Source organism: Bidens hawaiensis, unplaced genomic scaffold, assembly GCF_021521415.1.
Source record: "Bidens hawaiensis isolate Kalapana, Puna unplaced genomic scaffold, B.hawaiensis_p1.1 tig00010420_1, whole genome shotgun sequence".
In the NCBI taxonomy this organism is placed as follows: Eukaryota; Viridiplantae; Streptophyta; class Magnoliopsida; order Asterales; family Asteraceae; genus Bidens; species Bidens hawaiensis.
The window spans coordinates 114,400-135,784 of NW_027491792.1; the positions used below are offsets into that span (position 1 = coordinate 114,400).

The following is a 21,385-nucleotide window of genomic DNA, read 5'->3' on the forward strand; positions in this document are numbered from 1 at the left end:
GAATTTACGCCGGTTGGGTTGGGCCATAAAACCTGCTTTTACCCCCCCACAATACAATACAATACAATACAATACTACACCCCCGTTAACCCTACAGACAAACACCTTCCTTTCTTTCTTTCTTTCTTTCTTTCTTTCTTTCAAATCTGCTGCATGTTTTAACCTCCTATTAATAATAATAATATATATTTTCCCCTTACTTAAAAATAAAAAATGCTGCTGCCCTGCCTTTTTAATTAACTTACTCTACATTCATTTTGAGTTACTCGTACAAATGGCGAATAATAATAATAATAACAACTGGCTTTCGTTTTCTTTGTCTCCAATGGAGATGCTCACCTCCTCGTCCTTCGACAACCTGTACAGTGCTGGAGTAAAAGACGAGTCACCCCTTCATCTTCGAAGCTTCCATACCCACCAACAAGCTCCGAAGCTGGAGGACTTTCTAGGCGGCGACTCCACCCCATTCCGTTACTCTGACGGCTCACAAGACTCATCCTCATTGACCCACATCTACGACGGTACCCTCTACTTTTCATCAGACCTTAAGGCCAACTCCTCCTCCGAGGTCGATGACTCGGTCACTCAGTCAACCGCTCAACAACACTCGCTAAATGGCTTCTCCTTGGAAATCACCACCACACCGCCGCTTGACAAGGTCACGCAACTGGCGACTGCTGCTGGTCACAAGAATAATAATAACAATAAGATTGCTGCTGATACTTTTGGGCAGAGGACTTCGATTTACAGAGGGGTTACTAGGTATTGTATTAATTCATTCTTCTTCTTTTTTTTTATTATTTTTATAATAATAATAATATTGGTTTTGTGCAGACATAGGTGGACGGGAAGATACGAAGCGCATCTTTGGGATAATAGCTGTAGGAGAGAGGGTCAGGCAAGGAAAGGACGTCAAGGTACCATTTACCTTTCTTAATTACCTCTCTTTTTAATTCATTAACAATAATAATAATAATAATAATATTAGATATTTATCAATGTCAGTTATAATACTATAAGAATCTACATAATCTTTTTCATATGCAACCAAGAGAGATGAATATTGGCTTCTGTTAGTATAAGCCGTTGTGGCGTTACCCCTTACAAAATTAGGAGTTGTTTGTTCAAAAAAAATGTAATTGGTTATCATAGTTAAATTGATTACTAAATGTTTCATATATTAAGGGGGTGTTTGGGATTGCTTATTTTTATCAACTTATAACTTATTAACTTTTTAAAAAGTAATAAGATGTTTAGGATTGCTTTTATTTGATGTTAGAGGAAAAGTTCCATAAGTTACAATATTGTAACTTATTAACTTAATGAAAATTATAAAAAGATAAAATAAGAAAATCCCAAACACCCCCTAAGAAGAAGCCTATCAACCTGATTTGGTATATTAAAGTAACTAAAAGTTACTAAACTAATTCTTGTATGTTAACGTCGGAAAACTTGTCTTAAATGCTAGTCATTAGTGATTTTCTTAAAAAATACGTATTATTCTTGAAAAAAGCTATTTCATATAAGAAGTTTTGGTAAAAGTTTGAATGTATGTTGATTTTTCTATGGTAATAACCATTGAAATAATAGATAAAAATATTTAATTAGAGTATTTAAAAAAGATTTTGTAAAAGTGAAGTGAAAGGGGTTCTTCAAATGAGTGTGTAGTTGTTATGTCTTTACCCAAAATGGAAGGAATATGTCCACAAGATTTACATAAAATCCTATTTGTTTCTTTTTTCAACTCTACAAACTATGTAGGTAGGTCTGCATTTCACTGTAGTTTCTTTTCATCACTACATGCTTTTACTTTTGCTTTCACTTTCTTTTTTTTCATTTCATATGTTTGACCAAGTCAAACTCTCATTTCTAATTTCAAAACATTTTTTTTTTAATTCTATAACCTGATATGGATAAAACTGGCTGACATAAATAGACCTGTTTCATCTATTTAGTGATACTTACTTTTTTTAAAGTTAAATTAAAGATGCGTAGTAATCAATTTTATAACTCTCTCATTTTGGTTACATAGTTCTACGACTCACCCAAAAATGCATTGAATTTCATTTAGTATTCCATATCAGGATGAATATACCCTCACTTTTTTATAATTACGAAAATTAAACTTGCTTCCTTTTCATTCTAGAAAGTATTAAAGTAAAATGTTGCTTTTATTCACACAACATTTTCTTGTCAGATTTTTTGATATAAAAGAAATTGAGTAGCTCTTTGGTGTCATGTAATATAGTTACAATATTTGAGTGACCTTAATGAACGAGGTTGAATGGTCTCTTATACCTATTTCTATTATAAATTATGTGTCAATATACCATATAAACCATACTAAAACCACTTTATAATTTTACTTCTGTGTTAAACCAATCCCCTAATTGAATTTAACCGCGTACTTCATCATATCATAAATGTATGTACGTGTAGAAATGAGTGCTTCCATTTCTTTTTAACTTTTGCTTTATCAGAAAGTGTTTTGGTGATCAAATCATGGACCACTTTAACGTTTGTTTCTTTTTTGCATGGAAATGGCTAATTGCTGCTGCTCGTAATATTATTATCTGCAGTGTACTTAGGTGAGTTGATGCGACATTATTCCCGTTAATTCTTCTTTTTTAGATAATTGATTATAACGGTGTTAAGGATTATCAGGCGGTTATGACAAGGAGGACAAGGCGGCACGAGCCTATGATTTGGCGGCTCTTAAGTACTGGGGAACGACTGCCACCACAAACTTCCCGGTAAATAGATAATACTTCTTTTTTTTTTTTATCTCGGTTTCATTTTATTGAATTAAGCGGTTTTTCATGTTTTAAGATGATGATTCTTGTAAGTTTCTTTTGAATTAGGTTGCAAGCTATGCAAAAGAACTTGAAGACATGACATACTCAACAAAGCAAGAATTCATTGCATCACTAAGAAGGTTTGTTTTTTGAACCTTTTTGTTACACTCGTATGGGACACTGTTTTACAATCTGGTAGACTTAGATTACAAATACTCGTCGCAACTGTAAACGCTTTTTTCTATACATAAATATTTCTAACTCCCCCCCCCCCCATAATTTTCAGAAAAAGTAGCGGTTTCTCAAGGGGAGCATCAATCTACCGAGGTGTGACAAGGCATCATCAACAAGGTCGTTGGCAAGCCCGGATAGGCCGTGTAGCTGGAAACAAAGACTTATATCTCGGGACATTTGGTATATTTACAACTTTCTGTAATCATAACCATAAAATGCAACGCTTATGTAACACGCGTATTAATCGCGTTTAACATAAATAATAATGCTGCAGCCACGGAAGAGGAAGCGGCCGAAGCATACGACATCGCAGCAATAAAATTCCGGGGCATTAACGCGGTCACAAACTTCGAGATGAAACGGTACGACGTTCAAGCCATTTCCAACAGCTCCCTTCCAATCGGCGGCTCCGATAAGCGCCTGAAAATCTCGCTCGAAACCGAACCAAAACCGCTCCAAATCACCAACCACCACCAGCCGCCACAATACACTGGAAGCAGTAGTGGCAGTAGCATCAGTTTTGCCAACATTTCACCTGTTTCTGCAGCGCCTTACGCGATGGTGTTTGATCCGAACTCAGCACTGTCGTACGATCAACAGAACTTCTTCCAGCACCTCCAGCCGAACCACCACGGTGGGAACCAGTTGGCGTTGCTACGGCCAGCTTCGGGGAGTTCTTCCTGTGGGCAGACCAACCATATTAACATATGATGACCAACTAAGTAGCTTAGCACCATAGACATTAATGCTAATTTTGGAACGTACTCTTTAAAGCTGACCATTGCTGACCGGTTTAGCCTAGCTAGGTGATCTTGATCAACTTACCTTAGTATTATATTAGTATGGGCTGGGTATAATGTTTCTTCTGGTTTCTCTCGGATTTTATTTTTATGTTTTTGCCTTTTGGAGGTTGGATTAATATTGTCAACTGGTGTAATTTCGAATGCTAGTTATGGACGTTTTTTATATTTTTATAAACTAGTGTCGTATAAAATGTTAAACTGCTTTAGAATGTTAAGGTTGCTATAAAGGCACTTGCAATTTGATAATATTTATTATTATGAGTCCACACCCCTTGTTATCAAATTATTATCTTGAAAATAAATCAATCGTATGACCACAAACAAATCAATCTGAATGCCTGTACCTAACGGTATAAGAAAGTATAGAGGTATTGGAAAGATCAAAATACTCATAAAGGATCATTCGCGGGTCACTCTGACTTCCTTAAAAGTCATCCGCGGAACATTCCCAACACCCGCGTAACTTAAGTCAGAGGAAGCCCTCAGAAGTCATCCGCAGGGTGTTCTTTCCACGCACAAAGATGGTTAGAGAGTGACGTCAGCAAATCAGTTGTAACTAACTTCTTTCTAGAAGATTTACGAGAAGATTCTCTCTTGGAGAGCATGTGACGTAACAGCCAACTAAGGGAGGACAGCTGGCAAGGTTGTTATAATCGTGCACATGGCTAGTTGTCTCGCCCTATCTTATGCGGACACGTGTTTAGTTTGTTACAAAAAGCATCTTCTAGAAGAGGACAACTGTACCAATAATATTCCCCCTAACCACCGACTATAAATACCCTCTCCATCATCACAAGGTATCATTCACACTTCACACATTACATCAATTACTTAAAGTACATTCTCTCACTAGGTTGTACTTATTTTCACGTCTGAGAGTGGTTACGGGAAGACCTCTCCTCTTGAGTTGAGCTTGTATCGTTGTGTTAATAGTTATGTGACTCTTATCCTGTGGAATCATCGGTCTAGCCTATCTAGGGTTAGATCCGTGTTTCTTCGTTGGCGTCATCCGTGTTTGTGCTAGAATGATAAGGGTTTTGTTTTATTTGGGTGGTATGAGTCAATCTCTTCAAGGTCTGACGAAAACTCCAGTGATCACCAGACGCTCTGTTGGAATTACGCCACCTGAGGGTCTGACTCCTGGCGATTTGGGACATGTGACGGTGGAGACGCGTCGAGCTCGCCGGGAGTCAGATCTGGAACTTCTCCTCCGACGAGATCTCAACGTCAGAATGTCCGATCTGAGGGGATTCAATCTTCTGAAGAATGGTTGCAACGGCAACAAGAGAAGGTTATAGTTGAATATGAACGTATGTTGCGTGAAGAAAGAATCCGTGCGAGGACTTTGGTTTATGATGATGTCCCGCTTAGATCTCCATCTCCTCCTTCAACAATCAAGCAGAGTCAGATGCGAGAGAGTGTCAGATCTGAGGTATTTTCTGAAGAAGAGATGGAGGAAGGAAGTCATGACAGAGGTTGTCCAGTTGTTCAGGGACCTACCCGCATAATTGTGTATGATCAGAGCCATGTTTCCAGAAGCAGAGACCCCACATATCGTCGCGGTGAGGCTTGTTACTTTAGCGACGATATCAAGTTTACGGAAGAGAGGAAACCAGTCGCCCGCGTGCGATGGTTCGACATACTGAATACTGTAGCGATGCGGAAGAAGATTATACTAAGCCTTATCGTCCCGCAACGTTTGCTGAAAAATCAAAATTTGTCATGCGTTTTGCTACATCTCCATTTCCGGTTAACGTGAAAATTCCTACTAACTTGGGAAAATATAATGGGATGACAGATCCGAGCGATCATTTGCTCAATTTGTTGCGGTAGGTGGAGTCAGTGGTTGGAATCTTCCTTATTAGTGTCATATGTTTGCCTTGACATTGGTTGGGGCTGCTCGTGAGTGGTTCGAGAAGTTACCGGATGGTCAGATTAAAAGTTGGGATGATTTGGTAGCTAAGTTCTCACAACATTTCAGTTAACATAAAAAACACACGCGGGACTCGTATGAAATTTTGTATGTTGTTCGGCGAGACAAGGAATCAGTTGAAGATTTTATTACACGATTTAATGATGAAAGCTTGAATATTGGTGGAATTAGTGAACACATGATGCGTGGTGCTTTCCGCAAGAACGTGAGTAGTGGAGCCTTAATCAGGTGTTTAACTGGGAAAGATGGTATGCCCAAAACATGGGATGAAATCATGTCTGCAGCAAAGCTCTTTGATAGAACAGAAAAAACTTTAGGGTCTGAAAGTCCTAAACAGACAGTGAAGGTGGAATTTTAAAATACGCGGGTGAATAAATCTGCAGGGGTTCATTCTGGTCTAGACTCCAACCATCCGCAGAAGCTTCAAAGCAGCCAGATGCGATAACATTAACTGGCAACAAGAATAAGGATCGTAATCTGAGGCAAGATAGTAACAGTTGGACTCCGTTAACAAAAACTCCATCGGAGATTTTGACTACGGAAAATGTGAATTTCAGAAAACCATAGCCACTCATGAAGAGAACGCATTTGAATCCCAATAAGAAGTGCATGTTCCACGATGGCATTGGTCACCACACGGATGACTGTGTTAGCTTAAGGAATGAGATTGAGAATGCAATCAAGTCAGGAAAGTTAGAGCATTTGTTGAAAAATGTGAGGCAAGAGACCCACAAACCGCCTGCACAAGACAATCCTGGCCCGCTTAAAAAGCAGGTTAAGGATCTAAGCGTTCACATGATCCAAGGAGGAAAAATCTGCGGATACAAGAGATAAGAAGTTGATTATGAAGAGTGGAAGAGCGAGCCTGTTGTGTTTCCGTGGGTAAAAGGAGGTCCTTGTATGAAGTACTCGCTGATAATTACTGCCTTGATTCGACACTATCGATCTCAATGCGTCTTCTTTGATACAAGAAGTACGTCTGATATTATGTATGAACAATGTTTTGAACAGTTAGACGAGCAAGACAAGGCAAGGTTGAAACCTATTCACGCATCGGCATCTGGTTTTGGATACAAGGTGATGCATCCGTGAGGGGTAATTTCTTTCCCTGTTACTCTCAGTGATGGAATTCACTCGCGAACTGAAGATATATAATTTTTGGAATTCTCAATGATGGAATCAACTATATGAAACGTATGTTAGACTGTACGAGCCGTATGCCTTCGGCCCAATCACAAAACTTCCCCGGGATCCTAGTAACGTGTTTTTATGAACTATACATATCAAAACATTTCGAAAGGATATATTTTACCACAGTTCTTAACACTTTGTGAAAAAGATTGAAATAAATTTTCTTAACCGCATTGCTAAATCCTCATTAAAAATGCATTATACTTTTGAAGAAAAAAATTTGGAATCCGATGAATCTTTCGCCATTGTTTTGTAAAATCCTGTGATTTTTTCTCTACTGAACATGTAAATGCTTTCAATTTATGTTTGTACTACCATTAACAAAAACGAATCTTACTTCAAGTGTTTATATGTCTCAATGACTTGAAGATTTGGGCGTATAACTAGGATGAGTTCAGTACTGATCCGGATTTTCCTTAAAACTTTGTACTGGTACCAAAAAAGCTTAGAAACTTTTTAAAATCACTTAAAACGGCTAAAAATCGCGTTTACGGAAATACAAGGACTAATTTTGCGAATTCTTTCATAAACCGACCTAATTAACAAAACTTAAGCCCCAAGATAAGTCATATGATATTATAACATGTCCATATTCATTCCTTATTTTATAAAAATGAATTTTATGTTTTAAATAAGTTGATTTCGTCATTAAACGAATATTCTACTATCTAAACGAGTAAATTGCCTAATAAACAAATTTTAGTCTTTAATATTTAAACCAACTATTCTCTAAACCTGATGGAGGCCCAAGTATTGAAGTGTGTGCCATGTTATATTTGGAGGCCTGTGATCGTGTTTCTAAAGGTGGCCCACGAAAACGGGCATAACTTGGCCTACGAAGCTCCGTTTCAAGCCCACGACCAGTCAAATCGAAGCTTGAGACGAGGAGCACGTTATGGCAAATGCCTATGGCGGTTTTTTCCCTTGTCTGAATCCCAAAAACGCCTTCTAAATAAAGTTATGGGACTTTTTATGTTTTTTCGTCAGTTTTACATTTTTATTTTTGGGTTTGTGTTTGGCCTATGGCCTTTTTTGGGCCCATTTCAATTTTGAAAGTCTATTTATATGATGCTTATGTAATGTGAAATGAGAGACTTGAATTTTAGCAATAAAGTATTTTCTCTTCATTTTTCTTGATCTTTGGGTGGGATTTGGTAGTTTTGTGAAATTCATCACTGGTGTTCCAAGAATCAACGTGATTGATCTTCGTTATCGTTTTACCGCTGTATTAATTGGTATCAAAGCCGAATTCCTGGCTCAAAAATGCATATAAGGAGAAGCATACCAATCGGCGAGGTTTATGAATGTAACACCCCAAAATTCTAAAATAATATTTAATATATTGTTTGCGTCGGGTGAAATAATTAAGTTAGTGAAACGATAATAATAATAATAATAACAATAAAATAGGAAAGAGTAAGTAGGCTATTTAGATGGAAGGAGTTATGGACCAAAAAGGAAATATGGGCCTTAGGTCCATAGGCTTAAGGGAGTATAAATACCCATTTAAACCCTAATCCTTTCAATTTCCATCCATCTTACCTTTCAAGAATCTCTACTGTTGGTGCATGATGTCAGTAGTTCAGTGTCTAGTGTCTGTAATTGAGTTTGTAATGTTTTGTATTTGATGTAAGCGAAGTTAGCTAACAAGTTCGTTGATATAGGCGAACTTGTTAGACAAACGAAGTTAGGGACAACTTCGCCTGAACATGCCAGGCGAAGTTGTCGTGTTATATATTGATTAGGTTACGGCTTAATCAATAACAACATACATTAAGGAGTTTTGTTATTCGAGTTTACGAGTCAGAGAGTCCTGTAATCAGTGATTGATATCACGTGTTTAAGGTTGCAATATAACGAGTATTTGTTTATTGTAACGTGTGTTCGATTGTGTTTAATCGTATCGTCTTCTACGCTCGTAACGTCTTACGTAGGGATTCCGCACCTACGTAGAACGAGATATCTCGTGTAGATCCGGCTGGGAACCTACAATTGGTATCAGAGCTTTTGCTCGATTGTGTGGTTCGGGATTATCACGCGGGTGTAGAAACTGTTCCGTTCGACTATTCGCGGGATGAGTTTTCTGAGTTTTTGTGTTATACTCACCTCCTACAATCATAAACAACCCATAACACCTTCACAGACCTCGTAAAATCCAGAAATCTAACCTGAATATTCATCGTGTTCATCAGGCGAAGTTGCTGTCACTGTTCGTAGGGTTTCAGCGAAGATATAAGGTTAAGCGAAGTTATCCACAACTTCGCCTACCTTCTCAAGTTCGCCTGTATTAGCGAAGTTACCCACAACTTCGCCTACTTCACAAGTTCGCTTACCTTAAGCGAAGTTATTTACAACTTCGCCAAATCAGGCGAATTTAAAAAGAAAGCGAAGTTCAGAATCAGCGAAGTTCAGACTTAAGCGAAGTTATCCACAACTTCGCCTACAGTACTGTTAAAAATAAAATTTTTATTTTTCGGGTTTCTGTGTGTTTCGTGAAAGATGTCTTCAATCAACATTACGGAACTAGTTAAGATGGAAGTGGAAGCGGGTTCGGCTACAAAGGCACCGAAGATGCTTAAGAAAACCGATTATGTAGCGTGGAAAGATCGTTTTGAACAATATGTCAAGTACCAAGATGCTAAGATGTGGGTATGCATACAAGATGGTTACATTCCACCTACTGTTGAGTATGAGGGTCGTGATTCGATAAAGAAATACAAAGAGATGGAAGAAGAAGAGAAGAAAATGTATGAGGCTGAAAGCAAAGCTCATGCTGCGATTACTATGGCTCTTCCACAAGAGATTCTACACACCTTCAGAAAGTATAAGACTGCTAGAGAGCTTTGGGAAGCTCTTGAAAACCGTTTTGAGGGTAATGTGGGAATTCGTGCTTCAAAGATTAAACTACTTAAAACCCAATTCTCGGTCTTCAAGTACTTGAAGAATGAATCACTTGATGATATCATCACTAGATATTATCATCTGATGACCTAACTCAACAATTATTCAATTGCTTACAAAGAAGATGAAATTGTTGAAAAGCTTCTGGATGCTCTCCCACCGAAATGGGAGATGTACACTGTGTTGATGAGAGAAGACAAAGACTTTGCTGACTATGACCTGGAAACAGCAGTTAACAAGCTACGAACTTTTGAACTAAACATGGTTTGAAAAGAGACACCTACTGATCAGGTTCAAGATCCAGGAATGTATGGTGCAAAGGTTAATACAAGTTCAAGTTCGAAGTCTGATTCATCTGCTTACTACTCAAAGGGAGAGTCGGGCGCTAACTCAACACATGAAGGTCATGTATCTCTCAACATGAATGGTGATGTATGCTTTGTAGCTAGAGGATCAAATGCTTCTAACCCTCAAGCAACCAAGAGTAGTTTTACCCCAAGTGTTTCGAATAACAACTACTCAAGGATGCCGATGAGTGTTAAATCTGCTGAACAGCAGTTTGCTCTCTATGCATCCTTTATTGCTTCGTATGAAAATTACATTCAGGGTAAGATTGTTGATCCAGCAATATTGGAGGAAGACTATGATCAGATCGATGCTGATGATTTGGAAGAGATGGATCTGCAGTGGCAGATGGCGATGATTGTGAGAAGGGTTAAGAGATTTATGAAGAAGACAGGAAGGAAGTTTGTTGGTGAGAGACCGGGTTTTGACAAGTCAAAGGTGCGCTGTTACAACTGTCAACAGAATGGCCACTTTGCGAAGGAGTGCACGAATGAGAGAGTTGGACGTAGTCAGAACAGGTCGACACACCAGAATGGGGGTGGTAATGATAATAGGGCCATGATTTCCAGACAGAATGGGGAATATAACTGGAATCTGCATGTTGAAGAAGTGTTCGAACAGGCCAATATGGCGAACATCGAAACTGCAGATACTGAGGAAGTGACTGGCGAAAGTGAAGCTTACATGGCAGAGGATCAAAATGAAGCTTGTATGGCAGATGTGAAAGATCAGCTCACCGAGGTAAGTACTAAACTCCCTTGCACTAAGTGTGAAAATCTGTCTGAACAATTGACAACTATAACTGATCAGTATGTTAGTTTGGATGCTCAATTCAAAACCTTAAAAGAAGAACATCATTTCACTAAAGCTAGAGAAAATAGTTATAAAGTAAAAATAAAAGCTAGTGAAAAAGATATTAGAAGTCTTAAAGCAAATCTAGCTGAAAAAATTAAAGTAATTGATCTGAGCTATGAAGTGTTAGAAGAAAAAACCAAACTAATAGCTGAAAGGGATAAACAGATAGCTGATCACCAGGTGAAAGTGGTGGAACTTAACAGGAAACTTGAGAAATTTAGAAATTCCACCGCTATACTTGATCACCTCGTTAGTGATCAAGGTTCCCCAGTTAAAAGGGGAGGAATTGGATATCATGAAGTTCCGCCACCGTACAATCATAATTACACTTATGATCCTAGTAATCAGAAATCTGTTGATGTTGATTATAGTCAGACAGTTCCGGTTAAGGTAACTAGTAAAGAACCAGAAGTTAGTAAAGGCGAAACAAGTAAGCCTGTTTCAAATGTTAAGATTTCTGCTCCAAGTCCTGTCTCATCAAACTCGGACAAGTCATCTGAGTCATGTGAGACAAAAGAAAAGGCAGTGTTACCAAAAAGTGGAGAGAAACATAAAACAACTGAAAAGAAATCTCCACTAAACCTGTATGTCCCACCATATGTGAGACAAACGGGCAGTAATGCAGCCTCATCATCTAAAACAACTGTTGAAAAGAAAGTTGAACACAGGAGTTGTTTCAGATGTAATCAATTAGGACACCTAATTGCTGATTGCCCTCTGAAGCAGAGATTCAGAGGTGTGAGGCCTTCAAAAACTGAAAACAGATCTAACAGTAACTATAATAGTGGTAAAACTGAAAACTCATCAAAGTTCAGAAATTGGACTAATTCAAGTTTTCAAAGAAAAAGATCTCAGTTTTTCACTGCTAACAACCAAACCATAAGTAATAATTCACTCAATTCTAGAAGGTTTGGATGGCCTCATAGTCAATCTCCAAGAAGGTATCCTTTCAGGACTTACAGAAACTATTCTGATACTAACTTTGGACAGCCAAGGTACGGGATGTATCGACCCAAGACCAATAGGTCTTGGGTCCCCAGATTTTAATCATTTGCTTTAATCGTGCAGGAACAGTTGAACAGGGCTGCAAACAATCAATGGGTTGTGGATAGCGGCTGTTCCTGGCACATGACGGGTAACAAGAAATTGTTACACGATTGGAAACCTGTTCAGGGAGGAAGAGTGAGTTTAGCTGGGGAGAGCGGTGGAAGGATTACAGGAATTGGGACGGTGACTAACGGAAAGATGACGTTAGAGAAAGTAAATTTTGTTGAAGAACTGAAGCACAATCTGCTGAGTGTTCTGCAGATTTGTGACAAAGACTACACCGTGCATTTCACCAAGAATGAAGCGATCGTGCTATATCCTGGTTTCAAGATACCAGAGGATTGGATTGTTATGAAGGCTCCAAGAGAAAAGAATACGTATATAATGGACATGAGGTCGACTGAGATGACCACAGAAGAATCGTGTCTTCTGTCGAAAGCAACTGAATCGGAGTCCGAATTATGGCATAGGAGAATGGGGCATATTCATCTTCGAAAAATGAACTACCTTGTCAAGAATGGGCTTGTGCTGGGTGTTCCCTTGAAGAATTTCAACTTTGAAGACCAATGCTTATCGTGCAAAAAGGGAAAGCAACACAAGAAATCCCATCGTACCAAGAAGGTTAACTCAATTGTCAGTACCCTAGACTTACTTCACATGGATCTCTTTGGTCCCGTGAATGCAAAAAGCCTAGGAGGAACATCTTACTGCTTGGTGATCACTGATGATTTTTCTCGATACTCTTGGGTATATTTCCTGAAGTCAAAGGATGAAGCGGTTCAGATGGTGATAAATTTGATTACCAAAGTTGAGAATATTATGGGAAAAAGAGTTAAATACATCAGGAGTGACAATGGGACTGAGTTCAAGAACTATCAAATGGAGCTCTTCTGTTTACAGAAAGGAATCGAACATCAGTTCAGCGCTCCGTATACTCCGCAACAAAATGGAGTGGCTGAGAGGAAGAACAGAACGTTAATTGAAGGAGCCAGAACCATGCTGGCTGATTCGAAACTTCCTGTGGTGTTCTGGGCTGAAGCTGTTGCAACAGCCTGTTATATCCTTAATCGAGTGTTAACCGTTAAAAGATTAAATAAAACATGTTATGAACTTATGCATGGGAGAAAGCCCAACTTGAGTGGTCTTGAACCATTCGGGTCCCCGTGTTCGATATTAAAGACAAATTCTAAATTTGGTGAAGTAGCCGACGAAGGAATCTTAGTCGGATACGTTGTTGGGACTCCCAACAGACGAGTCTTTAATACATCAACCAGCAAGGTTGAGGTGGTCTGTAACACTGATATCACAAGTTACAAATTACCAAAACCAAGCACGGGACCCGCTGGGGTTTTCGACTATGATAGACTTTTCAAATCTTTTAATATACCTTACTTGGATTGTGCAGAAGTAGATGAAAGAATTGCTTCGAAGATGATTTTTGATGAGGAAGACAATTATGCGCAACGACCGAAGTATGATGAATGTCAGCCTTCCTCATCAAATGCTGTCAATACCCCTGCTGCCTCTACTGAAGAGGAATTTATCAATCCGTTTCACTCTCAACAACAATCACCCACTGATGAGCTACCTTCGAACCTGGAAGACAATCTAGATGTCAGTGCGGTTCCGACTACGAGAGTTCACAAAAATCACCCATTGGAGAATGTGATAGGTGATTTGTCCGACGGTGTACAAACAAGACAAAGCTTGAATGAGCACACCTGTGTTTATACAAGCATTAAAGATTCAGGCATAATCAACGAATGCTTGTACACCTGCTTCATCAGCCAGATTGAACCAAAGAACTATCAAATGGCTCTCAAGGACAACTCGTGGGTCGAAGCCATGCAAGAAGAATTAGCCCAGTTTAAAAAGATGGAGGTATGGAACTTGGTTGCAAAACCAAAGAATGTGCATGCGATTGGCACAAAATGGGTCTTCAAATGCAAGAGAGATGAGAAAGGGATTATTATCAGGAATAAGGCGAGGCTGGTTGTAAAAGGTTTTAATCAGCAAGAGGGGATTGATTACAATGAGGTGTTTGCTCCTGTGGCAAGATTGGAGGCCATTCGTTTGTTTTTGGCATTTGCTGCACATAAGGAGATGAAGGTTTTTCAGTTGGATGTGAAGAGTGCTTTCCTTAACGGTAAAGTCGATGAGGTTGTGTACGTTTAGCAACCTCCGGGTTTTCCTGACCCAGACTTTCCTGATCACGTATACAAGCTAAGTAAAGCACTGTATGGACTACATCAGGCACCTCGTGCCTGGTACTCAACGTTATCCGACTACTTGCTTGAGAATGGTTTTGAACGGGGAAAGATTGATAGCACTTTGTTCTTCAAAAGAAAAGGGAGCGACTTTCTACTGGTGCAAGTCTACGTGGACGACATCATCTTTGCTGCATCAAAAGTCGCCATGTGTCAGGAGTTTGAGGCCGTCATGAAGAAGAGATTTGAAATGAGTGCTATGGGTGAACTAACATTCTTTTTAGGACTGCAGGTTGATCAGAAGAAAGATGGGATGTTCATTCATCAGACTAAATATGTCCATGATGTTCTCAAACGCTTCAAGATGGAGGACAACACTCCATACGATACTCCAGTCTGCGTCAACTACAAATTGGGTGCTGATTCAGACAACGATGCAGACGTGGACCCAACTCAATATCGGGCAATAATAGGTTCTTTAATGTACTTAACTGCTTCTAGGCCTGATATAATGTTTGCTGTTTGTCTTTGTGCTCGCTTTCAGGCAAACCCAAAGGAATCTCACTTGAAGGGTGCGAAGAGGATTCTACGGTATCTCAAAGGCAAGCCTAAGCTGGGGTTGTGGTACACGAGAGGAGGAGACTTGGAGTTGGTCGCCTACACAGATTCAGATTATGGAGGGTGCAATCAGAGTCGGAAGTCAACTACAGGTGGATGTCAGTTTCTTGGTGGCAGGTTAGTGTCATGGCAATGCAAGAAGCAGACCTCAGTCGCGATTTCAACTTGTGAAGCAGAATACATGGCAGCATCTAACTGCTGCTCCCAGGTTCTTTGGATTCAACAACAGTTGCGCGATTATGGTCTGAATTTCACTCATACTCCTATTTGCATTGATAATACTGCTGCTATCTCAGTAACTAACAATCCCGTAAAACATAGTAAAACTAAACATATTGACATTCGTCATCATTTTATACGGGATTGTGCTGAGAAGAAACTGATTGTGCTCGAAAAGGTTGATACGCTAGATAATTTCGCTGACATGTTTACTAAAGCGTTTGACAAAACTAGATTTCAAAACCTTGTTGAGCTGAATGGGATGATCAATCCCGAGTAACCCTGCTTTTTGTATTAGTATTAAAAAAAAACGTCACTATCGCCTAGAATTATGTCAGTTGCCTCAGTTTGAAGGACATATCTTCGGATATGTTTGGTCCTCATTTCTACTTGTTGAATATAAGGATAGCCATTAACCAGATGACTGAAAGTGACCGGGGCGGTTTATGATGTGTTTTTATTCTTTCGCTGAAAATTAGTCGATCATACTTAGTTAGAAGGACACATACTTGTATGTGGTCGGTCCAGCTGATCCATTGGATCTTCGGGATAGCCGTTTACCTGAAAACTTCAATTTGATCGGGGCAATTGAAGTTAAAAATTTTTCCGGGAGATGAAATTATTTTTCAAGTCTACTACTTCGTAAGAAGTTCCTTTACTATGTTTAACAGAAAATTGATCCAACCTTGGAAAGTGATAGATATACTGATTCTGTGTGCTTAACTAGTGAAGTTATTAGGCATAAAAGACTTTAGAACAGTCATTGTATGTCATGGTAGCTTTTTATGGTGCGTAAAAGTAGAAGTGATACTAACTAAATCTACTCGATTTTACGTAGAAACTTCTTAACAATTGTGCATGTCTCCATATATATCTTTCCGAATGATAGGCAGAAAAGCGATTACCCAGTCATACACGAGCCCGTGAGTGTTCTGATTCCCGTGAAGATAGTGTGTCAAGAAACTGCAGTGATCCAGATTCGGGACTTGCAGTAGTTTATCTGAAGTTTGTGTAAATACCTAAAAAAAAAAATTAGTTATTGAGACATTATAGAGTTCATAATGATAAGACTTCTCAATCAAGATGCAAGATAGAGAACTGGAAGAAGAGTCTGACGATCGAAGAGCATTTACTATTTAATCAGACACTACGGGTCGAGGTCAACTCGGGGTGACTTGGGGAAAGCCAAATACGCTTTGAGAATAGATAGGAGGTATCATAATCTCTGAGTTGTTGCCCACTTAAGTTTTGAGCTTAATTGAACCTAACCCGTATCACAGAAACGATGAAAACCATTTTAAGTTAATTACCTGCTTACAACCTGTTTCTTTATGTCATAATAAAGCTGAACACAGATCTGTGTGACAGTCACGTAGTTAGTATGATTCCTGTTCGGATCTTTTCTAAAACATGGTAGTCCCTATCGAGACTGAAATTTGATCCCGTGTACATTAAATTTTAAAATTTTTCTACTTATGTAGTTGTATGATTTTATATCTGGTTACTTGGTCTTGATCGTATCATTTAACACTTTAAAGGTTGTTTTTAAAACTTAATTGCAAATTGTTCAAATTATAGGGGTTTGTTTTGAAAATTTTAATACTGGCGAAGTTGTCCATAACTTCGCCTGCAATAGGCGAAGTTATCCACAAATTCGCCTGTAAAATTCTGACCCTATATAAAGAAGTTTTAAGGTCAAACTGTTCATTATTTTCAAAACCCAACGAACTTATCCAGCGAACTTAACCTCTAAACCCACAGCGAACTTATCGATCTTTCTGTGTTCTCTCTTCCTTCGATTCTAATCCGTGTTTAAAGGTGTGTAGGGTAATCGAATCGATTAATCATGTTCATTAACGTTTATCATCGGTCGATTCGAACCGATTCACGTCCTCGTTTTTTCAAACCCTTAACAACCGATTTTCAAACGTATCTTTACGTGTTCATAATCAATCTAATCGTCTAAATCGTCATTAAATCAAGTTTTACGAGATCCGCAAGCTCAAAATTGACCAAATCACGTCGTTCGATAAACCTAACTGATGCTGTTTCATATTCGGTGAAGTTACAGTTTAGGTGAAGTTGTCCGTAACTTCGCCTGAGGTTTAACTTCGCCTGATAATTATTTTTGAAACAGTTTATGAGGCGATGTTGTGGTTAGGCGAAGTTACCATTAACTTCGCCTGGACTTTTTTACTTTACAGTTAACAGACGAAGTTAAAGTTGAAGCGAAGTTGTTTCCCAACTTCGCCCCACCTTTAACTTCGCCTATACAGAAAAGATCACAACTTCGCTCATGGTAACATGCGAACTTGTGATTTGCTTTGTCGCTTATCTAACTTAGTCTGTTTGGTGCAGATATGGCTGCTATAGGTGGTGCAGGCGGTGATGACGGTGGTGATAACCAGAGACAGTTCTTCCCGGGTCACAACATGTATATAACATTAGACCCGGAGGCGAGCGGAGTTGATGATTTCCGCGAAATCATCACATTCCTACTACGCTCGCGTATATTCCACGCGATTACGACAACACTGCCAATATCCTTGCCAAACATTGAGGATTTTTGGCAGACCGTGGAATATGATTGTAGGGTCGAGCCCCCGGTGATGCGAGCAACAGTCAACAATCACATTGTTCAGTACTCATCTGAACAGATCTGGGCGGCTTTACGATTTGGAGATGAGACGAGGGATGACCCGACAGATTTTGTGGCTCCTTTCCGTGATGGAGCGTTTTTGAGGATGGGATACTCAGGTCCCTTGGGAGATACCCAGAGAAGGAAGGGATTTTTGCTTGACCAGTGGCGCTTTCTCATGCATGTCATGATTGTTTGCATGTCAGGGAGAAAGGCAGGCACTGATGGCATGGGCGCGACCATGCAGTCGGCAATGACTGCTCTGACTTACAATAAGCGTTACAGCTTTAGTCAGATGGTCTTCTACGAGATCGATCGACAAAGAAGAGCGGTGGCGCGTGAGAGATTTATCATGTATCCAAGATTTCTCCAAATGATCTTGAATCATGTTGCTCCAACGCTACCTCAGCGCCGACCAATCCGATACGTAGAAAGTGTGAGCAAAAGGATCTTTGCCCAATGCAGATCCTCCAGTGCGAGGAGCAAACCTGAGCTCCGTCCTTGGCATACTCCACTATTTGGGTACTTGATCAACCCGGGGTATGTGCCTGCTCGTGGGGACGAGTTTCGGGACCCGGCACCACAACAGGCAGGAGCACCTCAAGCTATACCTGCTGCTCCTGTTGTGTCACCGGAGGAGAACGTTGACCTTGACGCAGAGTTTGGCGGTCAAGGATTTTTTGACATGGAGAGGGTTGATCCAGAGGAGATTGTGCAAGTCTCTGTTGCACATGTTTCGGGTGTGAATGTTACTAGGGCAGCTACAACGGTGGCTGACTCAGATTCTGATGATGAAGTGGCCGAAGCAAGACGGATTTTGGTAACACATGAACGTACTCATGGGAAAAGGAAGAGAACTGATGATGATAGTGAGTCAGACTATGAAGAAGAAGTTCAACAGTTGATCCGGAGATCAAGAAGGGAACGGATATGTGCAGGATCGGGAGCTGGTGAGAGCTCGAGGGTGGTACGTTTCACCCCACCCGCACTGTCCGGTATGACAATGGTTCCCTCATCATTACAGGTTACAAGGCCAAGCGCCACAGACATTCCCGTGGTGGCTACCTCATCCTCATTTGGCCTTCCACTCACTTCATTTCAACTTTCGGCTCCGGAAATCGTATCGTTGCCACCTCCAACTCTTACTCCAACGGAGGTTGTGGCACATTTTATTGAGTCGACGGTTGTGGCCACTGCAGGGTTATCGGTGACGATACCACCTGCGGTTACGTCTACTTCTGAGGTCCCGGTTACATCGGAAATCCCTCCTCAGTACACTCAAGATATATCACATCTGAGGTTTGATTTCGATGCAACCTTATCAGACTCAGAATGAATAGCAGCACTTGAACGGGTCGTGGCAGAACAGTCAAGGATTAATCTTATCCAGACCCAGGCTATTCAACGCCTAGTTGCAGAGAATCAGATGCAGTCGTCCCTGCTGGTAGAACATGGAAAAATCATAGATGCTCTGAAGGAGTTCTTGGCATCTCAGGGGGAGACGAGCTGTAAAGGCGATGAGTTGAGGACGAAGAAGCGAAATGATCGAGACGATGATCCCAATGCATCGAAAGGTGCAGGTGGTGAGTTGCCAAGAACTGTACAAGCTCTTGGGACTTCCACAACTCAGGGGGAGTCGACAACTGCAGCTGGTGGTGATGATGTGGTGGTAGTGGAGGTTGAGGAGATGGATGATGGCTTTATGTGTGATGATGATGTATTACCGAGTGATGAGATAGAGAAGATTGGTGAAAAGATTGTGATTGATGATTAGATAGAAGAGGGAGAGATAGTAGAAGAGAATGTAGAGCATGAGATTCCAGAAGTCGATAACGCAGATATGAGTAAAGAGATGGGAAATGATGAGACTGAATGGGAAGAGCAGCCTAGATGGAAATAAGGATATGCTCAATGGTTCGTCAAAACAAAGAAACCAGCGGTCCCTACTATGTTTAAGAAGACTTACAACATTATAGGCTATGCTGAAGCGAGAAAAAGGATTATCTGCTGGATATATGATGAGCAGTTGAGGCTCTTCGTGATTAAGAGATATGATGGTATTCAGTACTTCAAAAGAATGTTGAGATCGTTGAACACACTGCCAGAATGTGAAGTGAAAGACTTAGCCAGATTGGGATTGATAAATCGAAGTGATGATAATATGGCTAGGGTCATCGGGAAGATAGTATGGAAGGAGAGTATAAAGGAAAAGAAGTTCGAGCTGCTGAAACCACAGAAGGGTAAACTTATCAAAGATAAAGATAGAGGGTTGAGAGCAGATGGCAAGCCTTGGATGATTATGAAGTACAAACCGATCCGGTGTTTGAAATAAGTGCCGATGAAACAAATGCCCAAGGATGTGCTCAAAGAGTTGAAGTGGTGGTATGTAGATTGTGAGACAGCTGAAGCAGTGATGGAAGATGAAGATGAACAAGAGTTGCTGAGAGTCTATGATCCGATGCATCTAGTGAACCTGTCTCGAGCTGATCTACAGGTACTGAATGAGAAGAAAATCTTTTATATTCTTGCTTGGAAAGACGAAGCGAGGAAATATCAAAGAGTTGTGTCGGTATGTGTACGAGAAGGAGTGAATGCTTAAAGATGAAGATTCAAGATTGTTGAAGATTACAAGACACGTGCCTGAAGATAAAGAGATGAAGCTACTGCCAAGGGGGAGTCTGTTGGTGCATGATGTCAGTAGTTCAGTGTCTAGTGTCTGTAATTGAGTTTGTAATGTTTTGTATTTGATGTAAGCGAAGTTAGCTAACAAGTTCGCTGATATAGGCGAACTTGTTAGACAAGCGAAGTTAGGGACAACTTCGCCTGAACATGCCAGGCGAAGTTGTCGTGTTATATATTGATTAGGTTACGGCTTAATCAATAACAACATACATTAAGGAGTTTTGTTATTCGAGTTTACTAGTCAGAGAGTCCTGTAATCAGTGATTGATATCACTTGTTTAAGGTTGCAATATAACGAGTATTTGTTTATTGTAACGTGTGTTCGATTGTGTTTAATCGTATCGTCTTCTACGCTCGTAACGTCTTACGTAGGGATTCCGCACCTACGTAGAACGAGATATCTCGTGTAGATCCGGCTGGGAACCTACATCTACACATTCAAAACACACACATATAAACCTCTCTATACGGCCGTGAGAAGAAGAAGAAGATCCGAGATTGAACCTAGCCTAAATCTTAGTAAATCTTAACCCTACAAGCAAGATACAATATTTAAGTTCATCACCAAGCTAAACCATAACCTAATAACGAGTAAAGGTATGTTCTTGATCTTTAAAGTTTACGTTTTTATGAACGGTTTGCCTTGAAACTTTAACGTAGAGTAGATCAGGTATAAACAAACCATAAAATAAAGTAGCAAACTTGATGTTAAAATGGACTTAACGAACCTACGGCTATGTACGGCTCGTTTATGGAAACCCTAGATCTAGTTTTGAACACCTTAGCCATAAAGATCCAAGCTTTATGGTCATTCGGGTTGAGATGTAGGGATGGCAATAAAACCTGAAACCCGATATAAATGGGACGGGTAATACCCGACCCATTAGGGTTTGGGACGGGTTTGGGATTAGTTTTGA

The 21,385-nt window shown here is 40.0% G+C and overlaps 1 protein-coding gene across 1 annotated transcript; it reads left to right on the forward strand.

Moving 5' to 3' along the window:
* Positions 1-274: 274 nt before the first annotated feature.
* Positions 275-3,740, forward strand: LOC143535154 (AP2-like ethylene-responsive transcription factor AIL7). Its single transcript, XM_077029491.1, has 6 exons — positions 275-762; positions 835-917; positions 2,656-2,753; positions 2,862-2,935; positions 3,082-3,209; positions 3,304-3,740. The coding sequence occupies exons 1-6, from the start codon at positions 275-277 to the stop codon at positions 3,738-3,740; spliced, it is 1,308 nt and encodes a 435-aa protein (XP_076885606.1).
* Positions 3,741-21,385: the final 17,645 nt, after the last annotated feature.

What these genes read in the sequence shown, in the direction of transcription:
- LOC143535154 (XM_077029491.1), top strand. Translation starts at nt 275, where the DNA reads ATGGCGAATAATAATAATAATAACAACTGGCTTTCGTTTTCTTTGTCT. An exon ending in ATTTACAGAGGGGTTACTAG is followed by an intron (nt 763 to 834) that starts GTATTGTATTAA and finishes GGTTTTGTGCAG; the next exon opens with ACATAGGTGGACGGGAAGAT. An exon ending in TTCATTGCATCACTAAGAAG is followed by an intron (nt 2,936 to 3,081) that starts GTTTGTTTTTTG and finishes CATAATTTTCAG; the next exon opens with AAAAAGTAGCGGTTTCTCAA.